Source organism: Trichechus manatus, unplaced genomic scaffold (assembly GCF_000243295.1).
Source record: "Trichechus manatus latirostris isolate Lorelei unplaced genomic scaffold, TriManLat1.0 scaffold00070, whole genome shotgun sequence".
NCBI classification, from domain to species: domain Eukaryota; kingdom Metazoa; phylum Chordata; class Mammalia; order Sirenia; family Trichechidae; genus Trichechus; species Trichechus manatus.
In genome coordinates this window covers 6,491,829-6,512,757 of record NW_004444006.1, presented here as the reverse complement: position 1 = coordinate 6,512,757, position 20,929 = coordinate 6,491,829, and the positions used below count along the sequence as shown (strand labels likewise).

General features: G+C 39.2%; 1 protein-coding gene across 2 annotated transcripts in view; it reads right to left on the bottom strand.

Annotated features, from left to right (window-relative positions):
* Window positions 1–8,039: 8,039 nt before the first annotated feature.
* LOC111821201 (chromosome-associated kinesin KIF4A-like) overlaps window positions 8,040–20,929 on the bottom strand; it is a 28,144-nt gene continuing 15,254 nt past the window's right edge. For both annotated transcript variants that reach the window (XM_023734664.1, XM_023734665.1), the window contains 4 exons: window positions 18,766–18,956; window positions 13,908–14,000; window positions 8,746–8,912; window positions 8,040–8,506 (listed from right to left, as the gene is read on the bottom strand). In XM_023734664.1, coding sequence (XP_023590432.1) covers window positions 8,368–8,506; window positions 8,746–8,912; window positions 13,908–14,000; window positions 18,766–18,956 — 590 coding nt within the window. In that variant the 3' untranslated portion in view covers window positions 8,040–8,367. The remainder of the gene's footprint in view (window positions 8,507–8,745; window positions 8,913–13,907; window positions 14,001–18,765; window positions 18,957–20,929) is intronic.

Sequence of the window (20,929 nt, the reverse complement as noted above, 5' to 3'; positions counted from 1 at the left end):
AAACTCCGAGAGCATGGCCCCCAGATACCCTTTTAGCTCAGTAATGAAGTCACTCCCGAGGTTCACCGTTCCGCCAAACATTAAACAGCTCCATAAAACAAAATGAGACTAATGGGGCACAACATTCCAGGGACAAAGACTAGAAGTCAGGAGGGGACAGGAAAGCTGGTAATAGGGAACCCAAGTTTGAGAAGGGACAGTGTTGATATGTAGTGGGGTTGTTAACCATAGTCATAAAACAATATGTGTACTGTTTAATGAGAAACTATTTGTTCTGTAAACCTTCATCTAAAGTACAATAAAAAAAGACACCATTAAGACACAAGCCACAGAAACTTTCAACAAAAACTCAATAAAATATTAAAATAAAAATTTTTTTAAAAATTCATTCAAGAAAAGAAAAGCTGAGCAATAGGTATTATGGTAGGTTCCCTTATTCAGGTCACTACTATGTAAATCTCCCCCAATATCATTTTTGTAAGATACCTGGATTTGGATAAAATGTGCTTATTTTAGCTTACTTATTTTCATTCAAAAAATCATTGTAAAATTATCTGTATCTAAATGGCATTTGGTCTCTTAAAAACCAGACATAAATAGTTTTTGTACAAAGTCCTTCACCTGTAAATTTTCATCAAACACAACTTTGTAAGAAATGTAGTTAAGTATCGATTTGTGCATTTGTTCTTACATAATCAGCACAAATTTAAATGAGATATTTAAACTGCTTTTTACTCAGTAGGACACAGGCCTCTAACCTAAGAACAAATAAAGTGACTGGGCTTAAAATAAATTAGCCAATGAGTGATCAAGTTTTTTTTTTTTTTAAATAAAAAACGTGAAGTGTAACTTTTCCAAAACTGTACTCGACATTAGAAGGGAGAAGGGAATATTATCTCTTTTCCTTTTGAGACTACCTAATACAATAACAAAAGCACAAACAGCAAAAGACAAAAAAATAAATGAGACCTCATAAAATTTTAAAAATTTTGTTCATCAAATGACTTTACCAAAAAAGTGAAAAGACAAGCTTCCGACTGGGAGAATATCTCTGGAAACCATATATCTGATAAAAATCTAATAACCAAAATATATATAAAACTTCGACAACTTCACAACAAAAAGAAAAATAACCAAATCATAAAATGGACAACGGAATTGATTAGATATTTCATTAAAGAGGACATTCAAATGGCCACCAAACACATGAAAAGATGCTCAATGAGATACCATTTGACTCCCACTAGGACGGCTAAAAGGAGCCCTGGTGGTGCAGTGGTTAAGTGCTTGGCTGCTAACCGAACGGTTGGCAATTTGAACCCGCCAGTCACTCCACAGGGAAAGATGTGGCACTCTGCTTCCCTACAGATTACAGACTTGAAAACCCTACGGGGAAGTTCTACTCTGTCCTATGGGGTTGCTATGAGTTGGAATCGACTCGACAGCAGTGGGTTTGGTTTTGGGTTTTAGTATAGGATTGCTAAGATTAAAAAACAGGAAATAACAAATGTTAGCAAGGATGTGGGGAACGAACCCTTATCCATTGATGGTAGGAATGCAAAATGGTACAGTCGTTGTGGAAAACAGTGTGGCAGTTCCTCAAAAACCTAAAAATAGAAGTACCAGATGACCCAGCAATTCCACTCCTGGGTATATACCTCACAGACTTGAAAGCAGAGACTCAAAAAGACTTGTACACCAATGTTCTTTGCAGTACTATTCACAATAGCCAAAAGGTGGAAACACCCTAAATGTTCATCAGCAGATGAATGGATAAACAAAATGTGGTACATACATACAATGGAATATTACTCAGCCAGTAGGAGAAATGAAGTCTTGATACATGCTACAGTATGGATGGAACTTGAAGACATTATGCTGAGTGAAATAAGTCAATCACAAAAGGATAAATATTGCATGACCTCACTTATATAAAAAGACCAAGAAAAGGCAAATGTATAGAGACCAAAGTTTATTAGTGGTTACCAGGAGTAGGCGGGAGAGGGAAAAGGGTGGGTTACTGCTTATTGAGTACTGAGTTTCAGTTTACGGTGATTGAAATATCACATTGATTAAGGGTAGGGTTGCACAGCCGATTAATGTAATAGTGGTCAATGAGTTGCAACAGTTGAACTGGCAAAAGCTTTGTGACAGATATATTTATAACACTGACAAAAAAAAATAATGAGTACCTGCTGAGGCTCTTTATGTACAGCCAAATACCTCATGGAATTTGGTTTCTTGGTTTAGAAGTTTAGGGTCATGGTTTCATGGGACATCTCTGTTAATTGGCCTAATAATGTGTTTAGTGCTTCTGGCCTACCTCCTAGTTCGTTGTGTAATGCCTGAGGTCTTAAAAGCTTGTAAGCAGCCATCCAAGGCACAACAATTAGACTCTATTCCTCTGAAGCAACAGAGAAAGGAGAGTCAGGAAGAGAAGGAAGAAATGGAATATGTGGCTAATTGCCTCCATGAACAACTGCCTCCTCTGCCATGAGGCCAGAATAACTGGATGGTGCCCAGTCACCTTTACTGAACATCTGGATCAAAGATTCTATATAAGAATCCTGATCAAAGGGGGGAAAATACAGAACAGGATTTCAAATTCTCATGGACTCCATGACTTTCTGGAGCCATGGAGGCTGGATGAACTCCTGAAACTATTGCCCTGAGATAACCTTTAATCAAAAATATTCCCTGAAGTCATCTTAAAACCGAACAGTAGTTTAGTTTAGCTAGCCAAAAAAGTTTGCCTTAAGCATTATGCTCTTTTAAGAACTATCTATATGGGATCAAATTTACAACAGCAACTCGAAAGATTAGACAGGAACCTTAGGCAGCAGTGAGTTTATATTAAGGAGGGAGAAACAACCCAGAAAGGAGGGTAAGAATGGTTGCACAACTTGAAGAATGCAATCAGTGTCACTGAACTGTACATGTATAAATTGTTGAATTGGCATATGTTCTGCTGTGCATATTCTCAACAACAAAAATAAAATAAACTATTAAAAATGATACAAGCCACAAACTGGAAAAAAAATCTGCAACTTACACATCTGACACTTGCATCCAGAATAGATAAGAACTCCTTGAATCATCAATAAAAAGATAAACAATTCAATTTTTTTAAATGGGCAGAAGACTTAGAATAGGCACTTCAAAAAAGAAGATACATGAATAGCCACTAACTATATAAAAGGGGGCTCAACATTAGTTATCTTAAAAATGAAAATTAAAACTAAAATGAAATACTATTTGACACCCGCCAGATTTTCTAAGCAACATACTTTTGATGAAGATGTGGAAAACTGGAACTCTCTTATATTGATAACCCATTGCTGTCGAGTGGATACCAACTAATAGCAACCCTATAGGACAGAGCAGAACTGCCCCATAGGGTTTCCAAGGCTGTAATCTTTACAGCAGCAGACTGCCACATCTTTCTGCTGAGGGGTGGCTGGTGGATTTGAACTGCTGACCTTTTGGTTAGCAGATGTATACAGTTAAGCACACACCTGCCCTCTTCCACTCCTAGGTATTTACCCAAGAGAAATAAAAATATATGTCCACAAAAATACCTGTACATGACAGGGCAGCCTTATTCATAATAGCTAAAAACTGGAAATAAATTTGCATCATCAGACAATGGAAAAACAAATAGTGGTATAATCCTACAATGGGATATTATTCAGCAATACAAGGGAACAAGTTAATAATCGAAGCAAGAACATGGACAAATCTCAAAAAAAATTACTTTGAGTAAAAGAAGCCAGGCACAAAAACAAAAACAAACAATAAACCAAAACTATATTTTCCATTTATAGGAAGCCTAAGAACATGCAAAAATAACCTATCTATGGTAATAGAAGTCAGAAAGTAGTTACTTGAGGTAGAATAGATGAAGGTAAAATGACTGGAAAGGGGCACAAGAGGACTTTCTGGCAGAGATGGAAATGTTTTATATTGTGTTTTGGGTGGTGGTTACATGAGTGTATACAATTATAAAAACTTACCAAACTGAGCATTTAAAATATATGCATTCTATTGTATGTAAATTTTACCTCAAGGAAAAAACATATAGGAAGAAGCACACACAAAATATGAATGAAAAAATCAACAAAGTAAAAAATGAGACTGAGAAAATATATGTAATATAGTAACAAAGGATTAATATCCAGAATATATAAACTCCTACAAATCAACAAGAAAAAGACAATCTGAAAGAAAAAAAATGAGAAAATACATGTAATATAGTAACAAAGGATTAATATCTAGAATATAAAAACTCCTACAAATCAACAAGACAAAGACAACCTGAAATAAAAAAAATAAGCAAAGTACATGAACAGGCAATTCACAGAAATGGAAAGAGAAGTGGCCAATAACGTGAAAAGGTGCTCAGTCTCACAATAATCAGGGAAATACAAGTCTTTAAAAATAATATGCAATATTCACCCATAAAATGGGTGAAAATAAAAAAAGTCAATAATATCCAATATTGTCAAACATATATTCTCATATATTGTGGGTGAAGTGTATAGTGGGATGGATATTTTACAGGATAATTTTAGCAGTATTTGAAATCTCAAATGTGCATACCCTTCAAACTAGCAATTCCTCTTCCAGGTATCTAACCTAGAGAACACTCTCATATGTATATCATGTACAAGGTTATACAATGAAGTATCATTTTTGTAACAGACATAAACTGGACAACCTAAATGTCAATCCAAATGCAAATAATTAAACAAACAAGGTATATTCTGTATACTATGGAATTCTATATGTTGTTGTTGTTAGGTGCTGTTGAGTAGGTTCCGACTCATAGCGACCCTGTAGAACAGAGAAGAACTGCCCCATAGGGTTTCCAAAGAGTGGCTGATGGATTCAAACCGCGGACCGTTTGGTTAGCAGCCGTAGGTCTTAACCACTGCACCACCAGGACACCATGGAATTCTATATAGCAATTTTTAAAATGGGGTAGATTTATATATATTGATACAAGATTTTAAAGATATATTAAGAGATAAAAGCAAGTTGAAAAACAATATGTGCAGTAAGATAGAATTTATCTTTAAAAACAATACAAAAAACCACCAATAAAAACATATATGTAGAGGAAAGGCGTTGAATGCTACCCACCAAGCAGGTGAAAGTGGTTACCTCTGGATTAGGATTGGGCTGTAAATCAAGGAGGAATTTATCTTCATCTGTATTGTTTATATTTTTATACTAGAAATGTATTCATGTATAACTTGTGTAATTAAAAGGAAATAAAATTAATTTAGTAGTGTCAAAATTTTAAAAGACATACAACAAAATTATACTACTATATGTTCATACACACATATGCCTATAAAAATACCTGGCGAAGATACACAGTAAACTGAATAACCACAGTTAAACAAGAGCCTGACCAAAAACTTAAAAGGAAGATCTAGGGAATGAGATGTCCACCAAAAACAGAACAGAACAAAACCAGTTGCCATTGAGTCAACTCCAACTCATGGCGATCCCATGCGTGTTAGGGTAGAACTGTGCTATGGTAGGATTTTCACTGGCTGAGTTTTTAAAAGATCACCAGGACTTTCTTCTGAGGTGTCTCTGGATAGATTTGAATTTCCAACCTTTTAGTTAGCAGCTGAGCTCGTTAACCGCTTGCATCACCCAGGGATGCCCACAGGAGACTTTAAAAAGCTCTGGTATATTCCTGGAGATCTAGAAAGTAGTGTGCATTTGCAGGGCTATGCACATGCCCAGGGAAGACCAGGAAAAACCTGATCAACCCTCATTCTTGTACCTCTGGCTGACTCTGAGGCCCTGTTCAAGTAGTAATTGAAGGCTAAAACAGATTTATAAAGTGCCTGAGCATTGAAGGCACGCCCCAACACATACACAGAACCCTAGCCAAATGGTGGAAGACTTACAGGTTCAAGGCATTTAAGGAAATCTGAGATCAACTATTAGCTAACAACTAAGCTAATTCAGCAGAGACCGGTGTGACTGCACACTACAGGGAATACAGACTTCACAAAATTAGTCTGGAAAAGTCACTAAACAAATAGCAATAACAAATGAGGTTTATCCCAGGAATGCAAGGTTAATTTAACATTAAAAAGTCAATTACTGTAATACATCATATCAGTAAAACAAAAATAGCATGGTCATTTCAACAGATGAGGAAAAAGTACCAAATTGTACACTTTAAAAAAAGTGAATTTTATGGTATGTGAATTATATTTTAATGTTTTTTAAAAAGTTAAACATAGAGTTAAACGATATGACCCAGCAATTCCACTGTTAGGTATATAGCCAAGAGAAATTAAATGATTTGTCCACACATAAACTTACACGTGGATATTCATACAGCAGTACTCATAATAGCCAAAAAGTGGACACAACTGATGAATGGAAAAACAAATGTGTTATATCTATACAATGGATACGTTACAACATGTATGAACCTTGAAAACCTTATGCTAAGTAAAAGAACTCAGTCACATATGACTGTGTGATTCCATTTATATGAAAAGTAGGTTAGTGGTTGCCTAGGGCTAGGGAAGGAGGTGGGAATGGGGAATGACTGCTAATTGCTATGAGGTTTCTTTTTGAGGTGATGAAATGCTCTAAAATTGATTGTGGTGATGGTTGCAGAACTCTGTGAATATACTAAAAGCCAATGAACTGTACACTCCAAATGGATGAATTTTATGGTATATGAATTATATCTCAATAAAGCTATTTAAAAAACTCAAAACTCAGAACTATATATCTAAAAAAAAAGATAAGATACAAGAATCTCTAAAAAGAGTATTAAGAAGGCTAAATCTCAGAGTGCCAACATAGGACAACAGAAAGGGCACTTTTAAATACATTCACAATAAAAAGCTGAATAAGACTCATGGACTCCACACTTTCTGGAGCCATGAAGGGAGATGAACCCCTGAAACTACTGCCCTGAGATAATCTTTAAACCTTAAAACAAAAATATCCCCTGAAGTCTTCTTAAAAACAAACAATAGTTTAGCTTATCTAGTAAAAAAGGTTTGTCTTGAACATTATGCTCTTTTAAGATCTAGCTATACAGGATCAAACTGACAACAGCAACTCGAAAGATTAGATAGGAACCTTAGGGGCAGTGAGTTTATGTTAATGAAGGAGGAACAACTTGGAAAAGGAGGGTGAGAATGGTTGCACAACTCAAAGAATGTAATCAATGTCACTAAATTGTACATGTAGAAACTGTTGAATTGGTGTTATGTTTTGCTGTGCATATTCTCACCAACAACAAAATAAATAAAATTTAGGAGAGAAAAAAGCTGAATGAGGAAGAAATAGGTTTCTGCCCTGTGCCAGGAGTATAAATAATGACAAAGACATAAAATTCCTCAGTTACTATCTTTGCTTCTGCCTTCTCAGTTCCCCAGAGGGAACTGAAGCCCAATATGAGTAAAGAGGTAGTAAGTGAGTACTCAACTACTTTAATAAGAGTCCAAATTTCAAATGAGACTGCTGAAGCTATGTTAATGATTTTTGAAGAATCATGAAGGAAGATGTTTCAGAAGACTGGGAGATGTAATTTCAATTTTCAAAACAGGGATAAGAGTTAATTCCATAAATGACAGACAGTGAGTTTGATATAAGTCTAGAATGGATTATTATAGGCATGGTTTGCAAGAACCAGAAACGGAAGAATGAGCACTAGAAGCCAGCTTGAATTCACTAAGAAAAACTCAATTTAGACTAATCCTCATTTCTCTTTTGGACTGTTACTAAGCTGATAGCTCTGAGAAATATGGCAAACATAGTATACCTGGACTGTAGCAAGGCATTTGACAAAACCTTTTATGAAATCCTTAAGAACAAAATTGAGAAATATGAGCTGGATGTTAATTATTGTTAGATATTGTTAATAATTGCTTAAAGGACCATTCCCAAAGCATGCAGATTACCAGATCACTATCATGCTAGATAAAGGTTTCTAATAGCATACACCACAGGGTTCTAGCCTTAGGAGCTTCATCGTTTACATCCAACAACTTGAAAGAAGATATATGGAAATCATGCTGATAAGGTTTATAAGTGACAACATCTGGGAGGGATAGTGAATACTTGAGATGACAGAATAAAGATACTGATTTTAATTATAAGTAGATGGGGGTAAAACAAAACAAAACAAAAACTAAAACTTGCCTGGACCAGACGAAATCAAACCAAGGGCCAGATCCAAATTTCATACCTGAATTAGAGAATGAGTGCAAGGGAAAGAAACAATTTTTCACTTTTCTGAAATCAGCCTCAAACTGGAATTGTAGCTACTGTTGGAATGTGATCTGAAATATTCCAGTCAAGACATTAGTAAGAGTATTAGAGGGTTTTATCTAAAACTGTGGCCTTAATTACTCTCTCACCCTCTTTTAGACGATCTCCTTCAGCCTTGGTTTTCTTCTGCCTTTCTGATCCAGCAAGGTCTACAAGATGCAGCTTGGAGCGAAAGCTGCTATTCCTGTGATAACGACAGACGACACAAGTGAGACTAGTAAACAAGCTTGAGAGTAGCTAAATATCAAAGCTGACTTGCTGGCTCTTGTTTTCTTTCAAGTCAGTCAATATGGTTCCATTGATCACTAGTGCTCACAGCAATAATTGTTAATGATTTGTCAAATAAGTTGAAGAGAAGCAGCCTAACATTCATCTTTAGCAGAACTAACATTAAAAATCTTGACTCTTTAAATTGTAACTTACTTGTCACTTTTCTTTCTTTGCTCTATGGAAATTGTAAAGATGGCATGAGATCGAGACGACTGGGAATTCATAGCTGTGGACGCCACAGTCCTACAGTTGTTGCCCTGCTCCAAACAGGAAACAGTATCCTGTGCAACTAAAACCATCTTCTCAGTGAGTCCCACAATCTAATTCAGAGAAAGAAAATTCCCGTATGATTCATGCTTCAAATACTTGATTAGAAATAGAGGGGTTGGTGATTTAAAACAAATAATGCCTTGGTGTTCCACTAGAATCTCAAGAAATAGAACAGATATGGAATGAGGACTGTTTTAACTAGTAACTCTATGTAGATCACTGGAAATCAAAGTCTCCAATCTTCCCTAAGGACTTCAGAAAGAAGGGCGGGCAGCCAATACTGGAGCTGGAAAAGATCTCTATATTTTAGGATAGCAATGGATAGGGGCTTCCAGGGAGCCCCGAGTGAAGGCAAACTTTGGCCTCAGGATACCAAGTGCAATACAAACAGCTATGGTATTTCTCTTTGCTACTTTCTCATCCATAGAATCTCTTCCTCCTCCCTGTACCACTGATCCATTTTATATCTCGTTTTCACTAGGGGAAATAGCATGGCAATTTCTACTGGATTGGGAAGCCAGGAGCACAGGGTCCTAGGCTTTGTACTGTACCTACCTGGGAAAGCTTGTACAAGTCAAAATCTCTTGGAGCCTCAAGGGATTGGGCTAGATGATTACAAAGTCCCTTCTAGCCCCAATATGCTATGATTTTATTGATCCATAAGTCCCAAACCTACATCAGTGGCCCTAATTTCTAGTCCTTTATTTCTAACCACATGCTACTTATACTTTGAAATCAGTAAATTATAAATCAAAATCATCTTCCTTCCACCAACACTAATTCTCACTAACACATTTCCATTTCTATTAATAATATCTCTATTCTCATATTCTCAAAACTTCAGATTCTCCTTCAACTTCTCCCATTCCTCCAGATCCCATCTATCACCAACTTCTAGTCACTCTTCTTTAAATGCGTTGCTTCGTTTTCCTGTCCACATCTACTTGCCTAGTTCAGATCCATACTACTTAATGCATGAAAAAACAAGGAAACAGTTTCCCCAATTGGTCTTCTTCAACCTACTCTTTCTCCTTTTGAATCCATTTCTGTTTAATCTTCCTAAAATTCTGCTTCCTAAAATATCACCAAACAACTAAGCCTAGTGCTATGTAATGAGGATACAAAGAGATGTTAAGATACTCTTCCAACCTCCAGGAGCTAACTTAGTTGGAGAAGTAGCACATATATATTAAAATAAAAACTTGATAAAGGTAGCCATGACTATCCTTCATTCAGAACTATTAAATAGCTTATATATTGTTCACAGGGATAGAAGCTAAACTCTTTAGCCTGGCTTAATAATCTGGTCCTAACATGTTGTTGCTGTTTTTAGGTGCCCTCGAGTTGGTTCTGACTCATAGAGACCCTATGCACAACGAAACAAAACACTGTCCAGTCGTATGCCATCCTCACAATCATTGCTACGTTTGAGCCCATTGTTACAACCACTCTGTCAGTCCATCTCACTGAGAGTCTTTTCCTTTTTTGCTGACCCTCTGCTTTACAAAGCATGATGTCCTTCTCCAGAGACTGTTCCTTCCTGATAACGTGTCCAAAGTACGTGAGATGAAGTCTCTCCATCCTCATGTCTGAGGAGCACTCTGGCTGTACTTCTTCTAAGACAGATTTGTTTGTTTTTCTGGCAGTCCATGGCATATTCAATATTCTTCACCAACACCATAATTCAAAGGCATTGAATCTTCTTCGGTCTTCCTTATTCATCATCCAGCTTTCACATGCATATGAGGCGATTGAAAACACCATAGCTTGGGTCAGGTGCACCTTAGTCCTGAGAGTGACATCTTTGCTTTTTAACACTTTAAAGAGGTCTTTTGCAGCAGATTTCCCAATGCGATACATCGTTTGATTTCTTTACTGCTGCTTCCATGGGCGTTGATTGTGGATCCAAATCCAAGTAAAATTAAATCCTTGACGACTTCAATCTTTTCTCCATTTATCATGATGTTGTTTATTGGTCCAGTTGTGAGGATTTTTGTTTTCTTTATGCTGAGGTGTAATCCACACTGAAGGCTGTAGTCTTTGATCTTCATCAGCAAATGCTTCAAGTCCTCTTCACTTACAGCAAGCAAGGTTGTGTCATCTCCATATCGCAGGTTTATTTGAGTCTTCCTCCAATCTTGATGCCCCGTTCTTCTTCATATAGTCCAGCTTCTCAGATTATTTGCTCAGCATACACTGAATAAGTATGGTGAAACCCTGACGCACACCTTTCCTGATTTTACACCACATAGTATCCAATTGTTCTGTCAGAATGACTGCCTCGTGGTCTACATACAGGTTCTGCATGAGCACAATTAAGTGTTCTGGAATTCCCATTCTTTGCAATGTTATCCATAATTTGTTATGATCCCACAGTCGAATGCCTTTGCATAGTCAATAAAACACAGGTAAACATCTTTCTGGTATTCTCTGCTTTCAGCCAAGATCCAGCTGACATCAGCAATGATAGCTCTCATTCCACATCTTCTTCTGAATCTGGCTTGAATTTCTGGCAATTTCTTGTCGATGTACTGCTGCAACTGTTTTTGAATGATCATCAGCAAAATTTTACTTGTGTGTGTGTTATTAACGATGTTGTTCGATGATTTCTGCATTCTGTTGGATAACCTTTCTTTGGAATGGGCACAAATATGGATCTCTTCTGCTCAGTTGGCCAGGTAGCTGTCTTCCAAATTTCTTGGAGTAGATAAGTGTGCACTTCCAGCATTTCATTTGTTTGTTGAAACATCTCAATTGGTATTCCGTCAATTCCTGGAGCCTTGTTTTTTGCCAATGCCTTCAGTGCAGCTTTACTCCATCTACGTCATTAAGGTTGAATATACTCTGAGGAGGCATTTCTTTCCCAGTCGTATTCTGAGTGCCTTTCAAGTTGAGGTGCTTATCTTCCAGCACTATATCAGACAATGTTCTGCTGCTATTCACAAGGTTTTCACTGGCCAGTTTTTTTAGAAGTAGATCACCAGGTCCTTTTTCCTAGTCTGTCTTAGTCTGGAAGCTCTGCTGAAATTTGTCCATCATGGATGACTGTCTAAGTTATCTAGTGGTGCTATAACAGAAATATCACATGTGGATGGCTTTAACAAACAGAGATTTATTCTCTCACAGTCTAGGAGGCTAGAAGTCCAAACTCAGAGTGCCAGCTCCAGGGGAAGGCCTTCTGTCTCTGTCAGCTCTGGGGGAACGTCCTCGTCATCAATCTTCCCCGGTCTAGGAGCTTCTCAGTGCAGGGACCCAAGGTCCAAAGGATGCGATATACTCCTGGCTCTCGTTTCTTGATGGTATGAGATCCACCTGTCTCTCTGCTTGCTTCTCTCTTTTATATCTCAAAAAAAAGATTGACTTAAGACAAAACCTAACCTTGTAAATTGAGTCCTGCCTCATTAACAACATAGAGGGAGGAATTATAACACATAGGAAAATTACATCAGATCACAAAATGGTGGACAATCACACAATACTGGGAATCATGGCCTAGCCAAGTTGATATATTTTGGGGGGACACAATTCAATCCATGACAGTGACCCTGCTGGTATCTGAAATACTGGTGGCATAGCTTTCAGCATCACAGCAACATGCAAGCCACCACAGTATGACAAACTGACAGATGAGTGGTAGGGTCCTAACATATCTCCTATTAATTCCCATCAAATCCTCTAATCCAGTCAGACTGGTCTAGTCTTATTATCCCCAGGAATATATTTTCTGCTTAAGTTATTCTAGAATAAACTTACTTGCTTTCTCTACTTGCTTAAATCCCATCCATCCCATCCACACAGTGTTTACAAACTGTCCTTACCCATTCCAATTTGAGTCAGAAACTCACACTTTTTTGTACTTGCTAATGCTTAGGAATTAACCCCTGCCTTAGCATGGGGTATAGAAAAATCTTAGAACAGGGTCAAGAGCTGGCTCAGTACTAATATTCTTCCTGGTGACAACATGCATTTTGTCCAGGTTGATTATCTGGGTTTCTGATTCCACTATCCAAACCATCTTCCTGTATTCCAAGCTTATCAGGCCTTCAAAATAGGTCTGATCCTTTAAACTTGCTTTAGCGCCCAGCTAACAATATAATGACCCAGAGAGAAACAACAAACTCAGAAGCACATGTGCCTGTCCTTTAGCTATACACCAACCCTTCAACTTTTTTTCTTCCTTTGGGCAGGAGAACAGGGGAAGGAGAGGAAGATAAGTAGGATATTATTTTATCAAGTTTTCCTAAATTTGTATTCATATTCTTACCTACTTCCAGGCTATGACTCTCCCATTCCTGAATACTCAAGCTGGTACTAGACCTAGGTTCTGCCGTTTTCAACACTGGCTTCTAGATTTGCCCCTTTCCCATATATGAAACTCCCAAGCTTGCCTCAAAATTTCTGTTCAGCTCCAGCTCCTCATCCTACATCTATACCATGTGACAGAAGCCTCTCAAATAAGTGATGTATTTCCTCTTAAGGCACTTATGAATTTAAAATTTTTATATTACTTAACTTTTCACTTTTTAAATATCATCCTATATTTAGCACAATGTTTATTACAGTGCTATCCAATATAATTTTCAGTGATCATGGATATGTTTTATATTTCCACCATCCAATATGGTAGCCAGTAGCCACATGTGGCTATTGAGTACTTGATATGCGCCTACTGCAACTGAGGAACTGAATTTCAAATTTTATTTAAGTTTAATTAATTTAAATTTAAAACACCACTTGTAGCTAACGGTCACTATATTGGACAGCTGAGCCTTAGAACTCTATAGATAATTAATAAATACTTCATTGATATTAGCATTCATTCAGAAGGTAACAGGATGTTGATAAAACTGAATATAAATACTTCCTTCCTTCCCCACAAGAAGCTCCCACCTAGAATTCTATAGTAATAAAGGGAATTAGGTCCGCACAAAATTGCGAGACTAAGATGTTAGTAGTTGTTTAAAAACATGGTGGCAAATAAAAGGGATGTGAACTTTAGTACTCTCCAACATTTTTTAATAACATCAAATGAGAGACAAACACACCTTTATGCCTTCTTTAGGGTCTTCCCGTATATTTATTTGAGAGGCTTTTTCACGAGATGGGCATAGAAGATCCAAGATTTCTTCATTGTAGATCTGGTATTGTTGAAAATAAAGAGGTAAAAACAAGATATTAACAGTGGTAATCACTGGGTGGTGGGATCATAGGTTATGTTTTTTTTAATTATTCTTTGTGACTTTCTGTATTTTCTAATTATTTTTTATAATGAACATGTATTATTTTTATAATTATGAAAGTGACTTTAATCTTACATGTAATCATTTGATATTCTACAAGAATGAATCCATGTTATTTGTAGCAAAATTGAGACTGCTCTCTTAAGACAAAGTCTCTTAGGAACAGCAGACACAAAGAAAAGTTACGTGGGTACCCAAATTCAGCTATTTGATGGCGTCATGACAGCGTCACTTTCACTGATTTTGTTAAAAAATGAATAATGGGTCCTTAATGAGGGGTGGAGGTGGGAAGCAAAAGGAAGAAGTCAAAAGGGAAAAGTGGCAACCGAGATTTCAACAGCATCCAGAACTTTTAAGTGCTTAGAACAGTGTTTAGCACATAGTAAACAGGATATTTGTTGGCTACTATTTCTGTTGCCATTATTTAACATACCAGATTCCTGAGTTATTTTTACATTCAATAACCTTGGCCACAACGAGTCAAGAGACTCAAGGAGGCTAATCTTTTCTTTTAATTGTGGTAAAATATGAAAGGCTAATCTTGATGATGTTTGCGGTGCAGTGAATTACTTAATACAGCCCTTCTAGTCATAGTCTTTGTAACTTCCACCAAATGACTGGGTGGGACTATGAAAATGAGGCACTTGTGGCCCACCGAGAGGATTGGATAGCTTGCTAATAATGTAAATAAGGTACATGGCACCCTTGTGGGGGTAGGACCTTGCAAATAAGGTATATCGAACCCTAACAAAGGGATTGGTGAGTTTTGCTAGGCTTAAAGGTTACTTTAATTCACCAGCTTACTGTCATAGTTTGGTTAGAAGAGACTTGGGCTAGGTACAGATCTCAAGTGTAATGATACACTACATTGATGATATTATGTTAATATCGAACACCAAAGAATAGGTTAGGGCTGATTTGAATACAGTGGTGGCCCACATGACCAATTGAGGCTGGTTAATAAATCCAGCAAAAATCCAGGGCCCTGCCCAAATGGTAAAATTCTTGGGAATAACTTGGCAAGGAGCCACCCGTGACATTCCGCAGGCAACAAAGAATATGTTGTTGTTGCTACCTACCCCTGAGACTAAGCCAGAGGCCCAACATTTGGTTGGTCTATTCAGATTTTGGAGAACACGTATTCCACACCTGGGAATATTGCTGGCTCCCATCCATAAAACCACTCAGAAGAAAACTGCATTCAAGTAGGGGCCAGACCAAGAGTAGGCTATGTCTGAATTGCAGAAAGCAGTCTCACTCTCCCTGCCTTTAAGCCCTTATGATCCACATTCGGGCATCATTTTTGAGGTGTCTGCCACACATGCTTATGCAGACTGGAGCTTCTGGCAAAAACCCGAGAACACCGCCCTGCAGCTACCGTTGGGATTCTGGACTAGAAAGTTTCCAGATGCTGCAGCACGATGCACACCACGTGAAAAGCAATTACTCGCCTGCTACTGGGCATTAAGACTGCCTTAATGACAGAGGGACATAAAATCATCATGAGACCTGAAATAGCCATAATGTCTTGGGTGATGTCAGAGAAACACTCTAATAAGGAAGGCAGTGCCCAAAATAGTTCCATAATATAATGGAAATGGTTCATACAAGAATAAGCTACTTGGGGAATACAGGAAGCACCCATTGTATCCATGAGCAGGTAGCCTCTTTTCCCATAGGTCGTACCCTAGAACCACCTGAGAAGCTGCCAGAGTCCACTGCTATATGGACAGTACCCTATGAACAACTCTCTGCTGACCGCAGAAGACTGTTTGGTTCACGGATGGCAGTTCCAGGGTACACGGACAATATTGGATGTGGAAAGCTGCTGCATTAAGCCCAGCAGATGAAAAGACCCTGATTGAAGGAGGTAAAAACAGACCAGCTCAATGGGGTGAACTGCATACTGTCTTCCTAGCCATAATGGAAGAAATGGGCAATGGTGAGAGTCCACATGTTTGGATTTTTACCAATTCATAGGCAGTTAACAACAGCCTGGCTATATGGTCAGGCAAATGGGTGATGGAAAATTGGAGTATTCAGGGGACACCTGTCTGGGGCACTCTGGGAATTTAGAGGGCGCATTAGAGTAGGACATGTCAATGCCCATCAGAAGAAAAACCCTTCCTGGATGGGAAGGCAATAGGAATCAGCAAGTGGACCTGTTGGTACGCTCACTTGAGGTAGCCAACTGGGTTCATAAAATGAGCAGACATGGGGGTGCTGCCGCAATGCAGAGATGGGCAGAATCTTGACACATCCCTCTTGCACCCTCTGAGGCACCAAATGCCAGTAAGGACTGCTCTGTCTGCCAACAAGAAAGACAGAGGTTGCAGATGGTTATGGGGCAGGTTCCCCGGAGCAAAGGTGTTGCACACAGCTGGGCCAGTGATGCCAGTGGCACCAGGTGACTACAAATGGGTCCTCACAGGAATAGATACTCTGGACTGGGCTTTGCATATCCTGTGAAAGATACAAATGCCAAAACACCATTAAAGGATTGCAACAAGATACTGTACCAATTTGGGCCACGGAGTTATATTTCATCAGACCAAGAACACACTTTATAGCCCATAGGGTGTGGCAATGGGCCAAGAAACATCATATTAAATGTAATACCACGTTGCATACTACAGTCAGAATAATGTTTTCATAGAGAATTGGTATGGGCAACTGAAACATTTATTACCTAAAATGGGGGGAGATAAAGGCATGAAGGGCTGGATCACACACCTTCATGAGTGTGTGCTCACACTCAATATGAGGGAGGTAAAGGGAGATCACCACTAGACAGATTCCTACGCTTCTCTGAGGGATCTGGGGAAGAGGGGGTGAGGGAGGATGCTTGTGCCCCTGTACAGTTCTTCCCCCTTATCACCTAAAATTGCTTTTTTCCTGCTGGATGCTGCGATCCCTGGACCAGCGATGCAGCTGCGGGTACTGGAAGCAGGGTTCGGCAGCAGAAGGCCCCCAGCAGGGCCCTGCGGCAGAGGGTGAGAAGCTGTCCTGATTGAGGAACTGCGTCCTGAGTTGTTCTTGTTACTTCCAGGTTGATCCCGATCCTGAGTTGTACCCCATTACTTCCCTAATAAACCACTTAACTGTAAGTTCGTGAGTTCTGTGAGACACTGCATCAAATTACCAAGTCCAAAGATGGGAGGGAGAGTACTGAGGGGAGGGGGAATAATTGATGTTAGAGATAATGGAGTAGTACAGCAGTTTGGAAAAGTTGGACATTTTGGACATCTTTAACCTCCACCTCATAGAAACCAGCTTTGTGCTGATCCTTATTCATTTAATGTTTAACTCCCCCTCTTCCAACTCTGGAGCCCTGGTGGCGCAGTGGTTAAGTGTTTGGCTGCTAACCAAAAGGTCAGCAGTTCGAATCCACCAGCCGCTCCTTGGAAACCCTATGGGTCAGTTCTACTCAGTTCTATAGGGTCACTATGAGTCGGAATCGATTCAACGGCAATGGGTTGGGTTCTTCCAACTCTATACCCTCTACCTCTTTAATATATTAAGATTTAACTTCAGGATGAAGTATTCAATTGCAAGCTTAAATTCCATCAGTCAATTGCCCCTTAAAGATTTTTTCTTATCACTGCTATGGAAACTAACCAGCCAGTTTCCCTGAAGCCATAAGTTCCCTAAACATGTGTTTTTGATGCCCAGAGATCAGATATAGCCAATCTGTATATTGATATACACTAGAATGTAAGCTCCCAGAAGGGCAGGAATTTTTATCTGTTTTGTTCACTGATATATCCCAAGTACCAGATATATCTAAATGCCTAAAACAGGGTTTGCCACACAGTTGTTGTTAGGTTCCAGGAAGTTGGTTCTGAGTCATAGTGACACTATGTACAACAGAACAAAACACTGCCTGGTCCTGCACCATCCTCACAATTGTTGCTAAGTTTGAGCCGACTGTTGCAGCCAGAGTCACAGTAGGTGCTCAATAAATATCTGTTGAATAAACATATCATATCACCCCTTACACGGCTCAATACTTCACCCAATTTTTATAATATTCTCAATGAAGCAGCAGCATTATTACTTAAGCCTCAAAACAGAAAAGAGAAATCAAATACTTTTCTGAAGACTCTACAGGGAATCAGTAATTGAGGCCAAATTGGAAGTAAAGAATTCCAATCATCTTTTTATATGGCAATGCCAACCTCACTATCAGATTAAAAAAACTATCCTTAGAAGCAAGGATGGCAAGACTATGTCTTACATACTTTGGACATGTTGTCAGAAGGGATCAGTCACTGGAGAAGGACATCATGCTTGGTAAAGCAGAGGGTCAGCAAAAAAGAGGAAGACCCTCAACGAGATGGACTGACACAGTGGCTGCAACAATGGGCTCACACATAACAATGACTGTGAGCATGGCGCAGGACCAAGCAGCATATCGTTCTGTGGTACATAGGTTCGCTATGAGTCAGAACTGACTCGACAGCACCTAACAACAACAACAACATTCTAATAAGGAAAGAACTGGTGGTAAGAGCCGGTAAGTTTTCTCTTATCCATTTAGTAAAATGTAATTTACTAAAACTGCATTTACTAATTTAAATCATGAAAGGGAAAAATCTCATTTGAGTTTTTTTTTTTTTCCACAAGGATAATTTTGAATTTAGAATAAAGATAAAACACTTACCTCCAAATAAGACACTTTCAGAGTAAATTCAAAGTCACTTTTTTTATCAACTTCTCTGAAAAGCAGTTGTATTACCCTAGGAATGACCCCAACTGTTGGTTCATTCTCTTGTGCAGCAGTGTATGCACCTCCCATTGAGTAGGTTTTCCCAGAGCCAGTCTGCCCATAGGCCAAGACAGTTGCATTGTATCCTAGCAAAACAGAAGTCACATAAATAGTGGTGTTCAAACATTTTCATCCAATCAATATACTTCATTTTCTTCAGCAATTACTTGTAACTAAATTGAGATTTGCTTTACTCAGCGTCTCTTAAGAATAGCAGACACAAAGAAAGGTTATGCGGATGCCATGACTTTACACTATTCAGAATAAGCAAAGAACAAAAATACTAACCCCAGAACGTGCCCTCTTTTTAATATATTTTTTATTTTTATAATTTTATATTTGCTGTTGTTGCTGAGAATATACACAGCAGAACATACACCAATTCAACAGTTTCTACATGTATAATTCAATGACATTGATTACCTTCTTCGAGTTGTGCAGCCATTCTCACCTTCTTTTTCTGAGTTGTTCCCCCACATTAACATAAAACTCACTGCCCCTTCAGATTCCTATCTAATCTTTCAATTTGCTGCTGCCAATTTGATTGCATATAGATAGTTCTTAAAAGAGCATAATGGTCAAGGCAGACCTTTTTTACTAGTTAAGCTAAAGTGTTGCTCAGTATTTAAGATGACTTCAGAAGACATTTTTCATTTAAGGTTTAAATATTATCTCAGGGCAATAGTTTCAGGGGTTCATCCTGTCTCCATGGCTCCAGAAAGTCTAGAGTCCATGAGAATATGAAATTCTGTTCTGCGTTTTCCACCTTTTGAAACCAGAGACATCAATATGTAAATGATGACTTCAAAACAAAAGAGTCATAGAATTTCCATATGGAGAGAAAGTTAAGGCAATATCAAAAAATATAAGATTGGAGGAGGCGAGGCCAAGATGGCAGAGTAGTCAGATGCTTCCAGTGGACCCTCTTACAACAAAGACTCAAAAAAAAAGTGAATTGATTATATACAGCAATCTGGGAGCCCTGAACATCAACGACAGAGTTGAGGAACCGGACTGAGTGGCAAGGGGAGGGAGAGATGGTTCGGAAGCAGCGAGGAGTTGCCAGACTTGACCCGGCAAGAGCCTGAGCCTTTCAGGCCTGGTCACCTCAGGGGTGAGCAGTGAGGAAAGCAAGCCACAGTGCTCGGAAGGTGCGTTTCCCGCACCGGAGGAGACCCAGTGCCAGAGACTCTACACGGCCACCCAGAGCCAGTGAGAAGCAGCCCTGGATCAGCGAAAGATAAGTAACTGCCTACCGCTCGGACCAAAAACACCCCCCTTAGGGAAAAACCTCTCTCCCATTTACCTCCCCGCTATCTGCTCTGCACTGGGTCCTGGACCGGCTTTAGCAATTGCCAAGTCCCCTGGTCTGGAAGTAGGATCCGTCACAGGCCCAGAACCATTCTCCCTGCCTTGGAGAGTAAACAAATTAACAAACAGAGGAAAAAATAAACTGCTAGCTCCCCTAAGCCAGGAACCCAGGATAGGCAAAGCTCCTTTGCCTAGGCACAGGCATAAGGCATCCACCGACTTTGAGTGCCTTTCCTGCATAGATTTGTGTGGGCCCATCTCAACAGCGAAGGCCCTCATTACTGCAGTACAACAGGCTATATACCTGAAGTCTAACTTCAACTGTTTCAGCTGTGAAGTGGTAGGTTCTTGACATTTGACACTGCTCTGCCCATTAAGCAGGGTCTTCACCTACCCACATCAGGGGCCTGAGGACTGGTGGCTCCACCCATGCCACCTAGCCACCTCTGAGAAGGGCCCATGAATAAGAGGTATCCCCCAGTCCTTACAGCCAACAGAATTAGGTGCTCATAGTCCAGCTGCAAAACCCACCCACCTTCATGCTGTAGGGAATAGGGACATGCCCTCCTCCTGGACACTCAAGGATGACCATCAGCCCCCTGACTTGCCCTGCTGCAGAGAGATGCCTGTGCCTACACCAATCACCCATGCCTGTCTAGGACTATAAGTGAGAGCCTACACCAAACACTTGGTGGCTATCTACCTGGACACCTGAGCTGAATCCATACAGGAGGAGTGGGTGAACTCC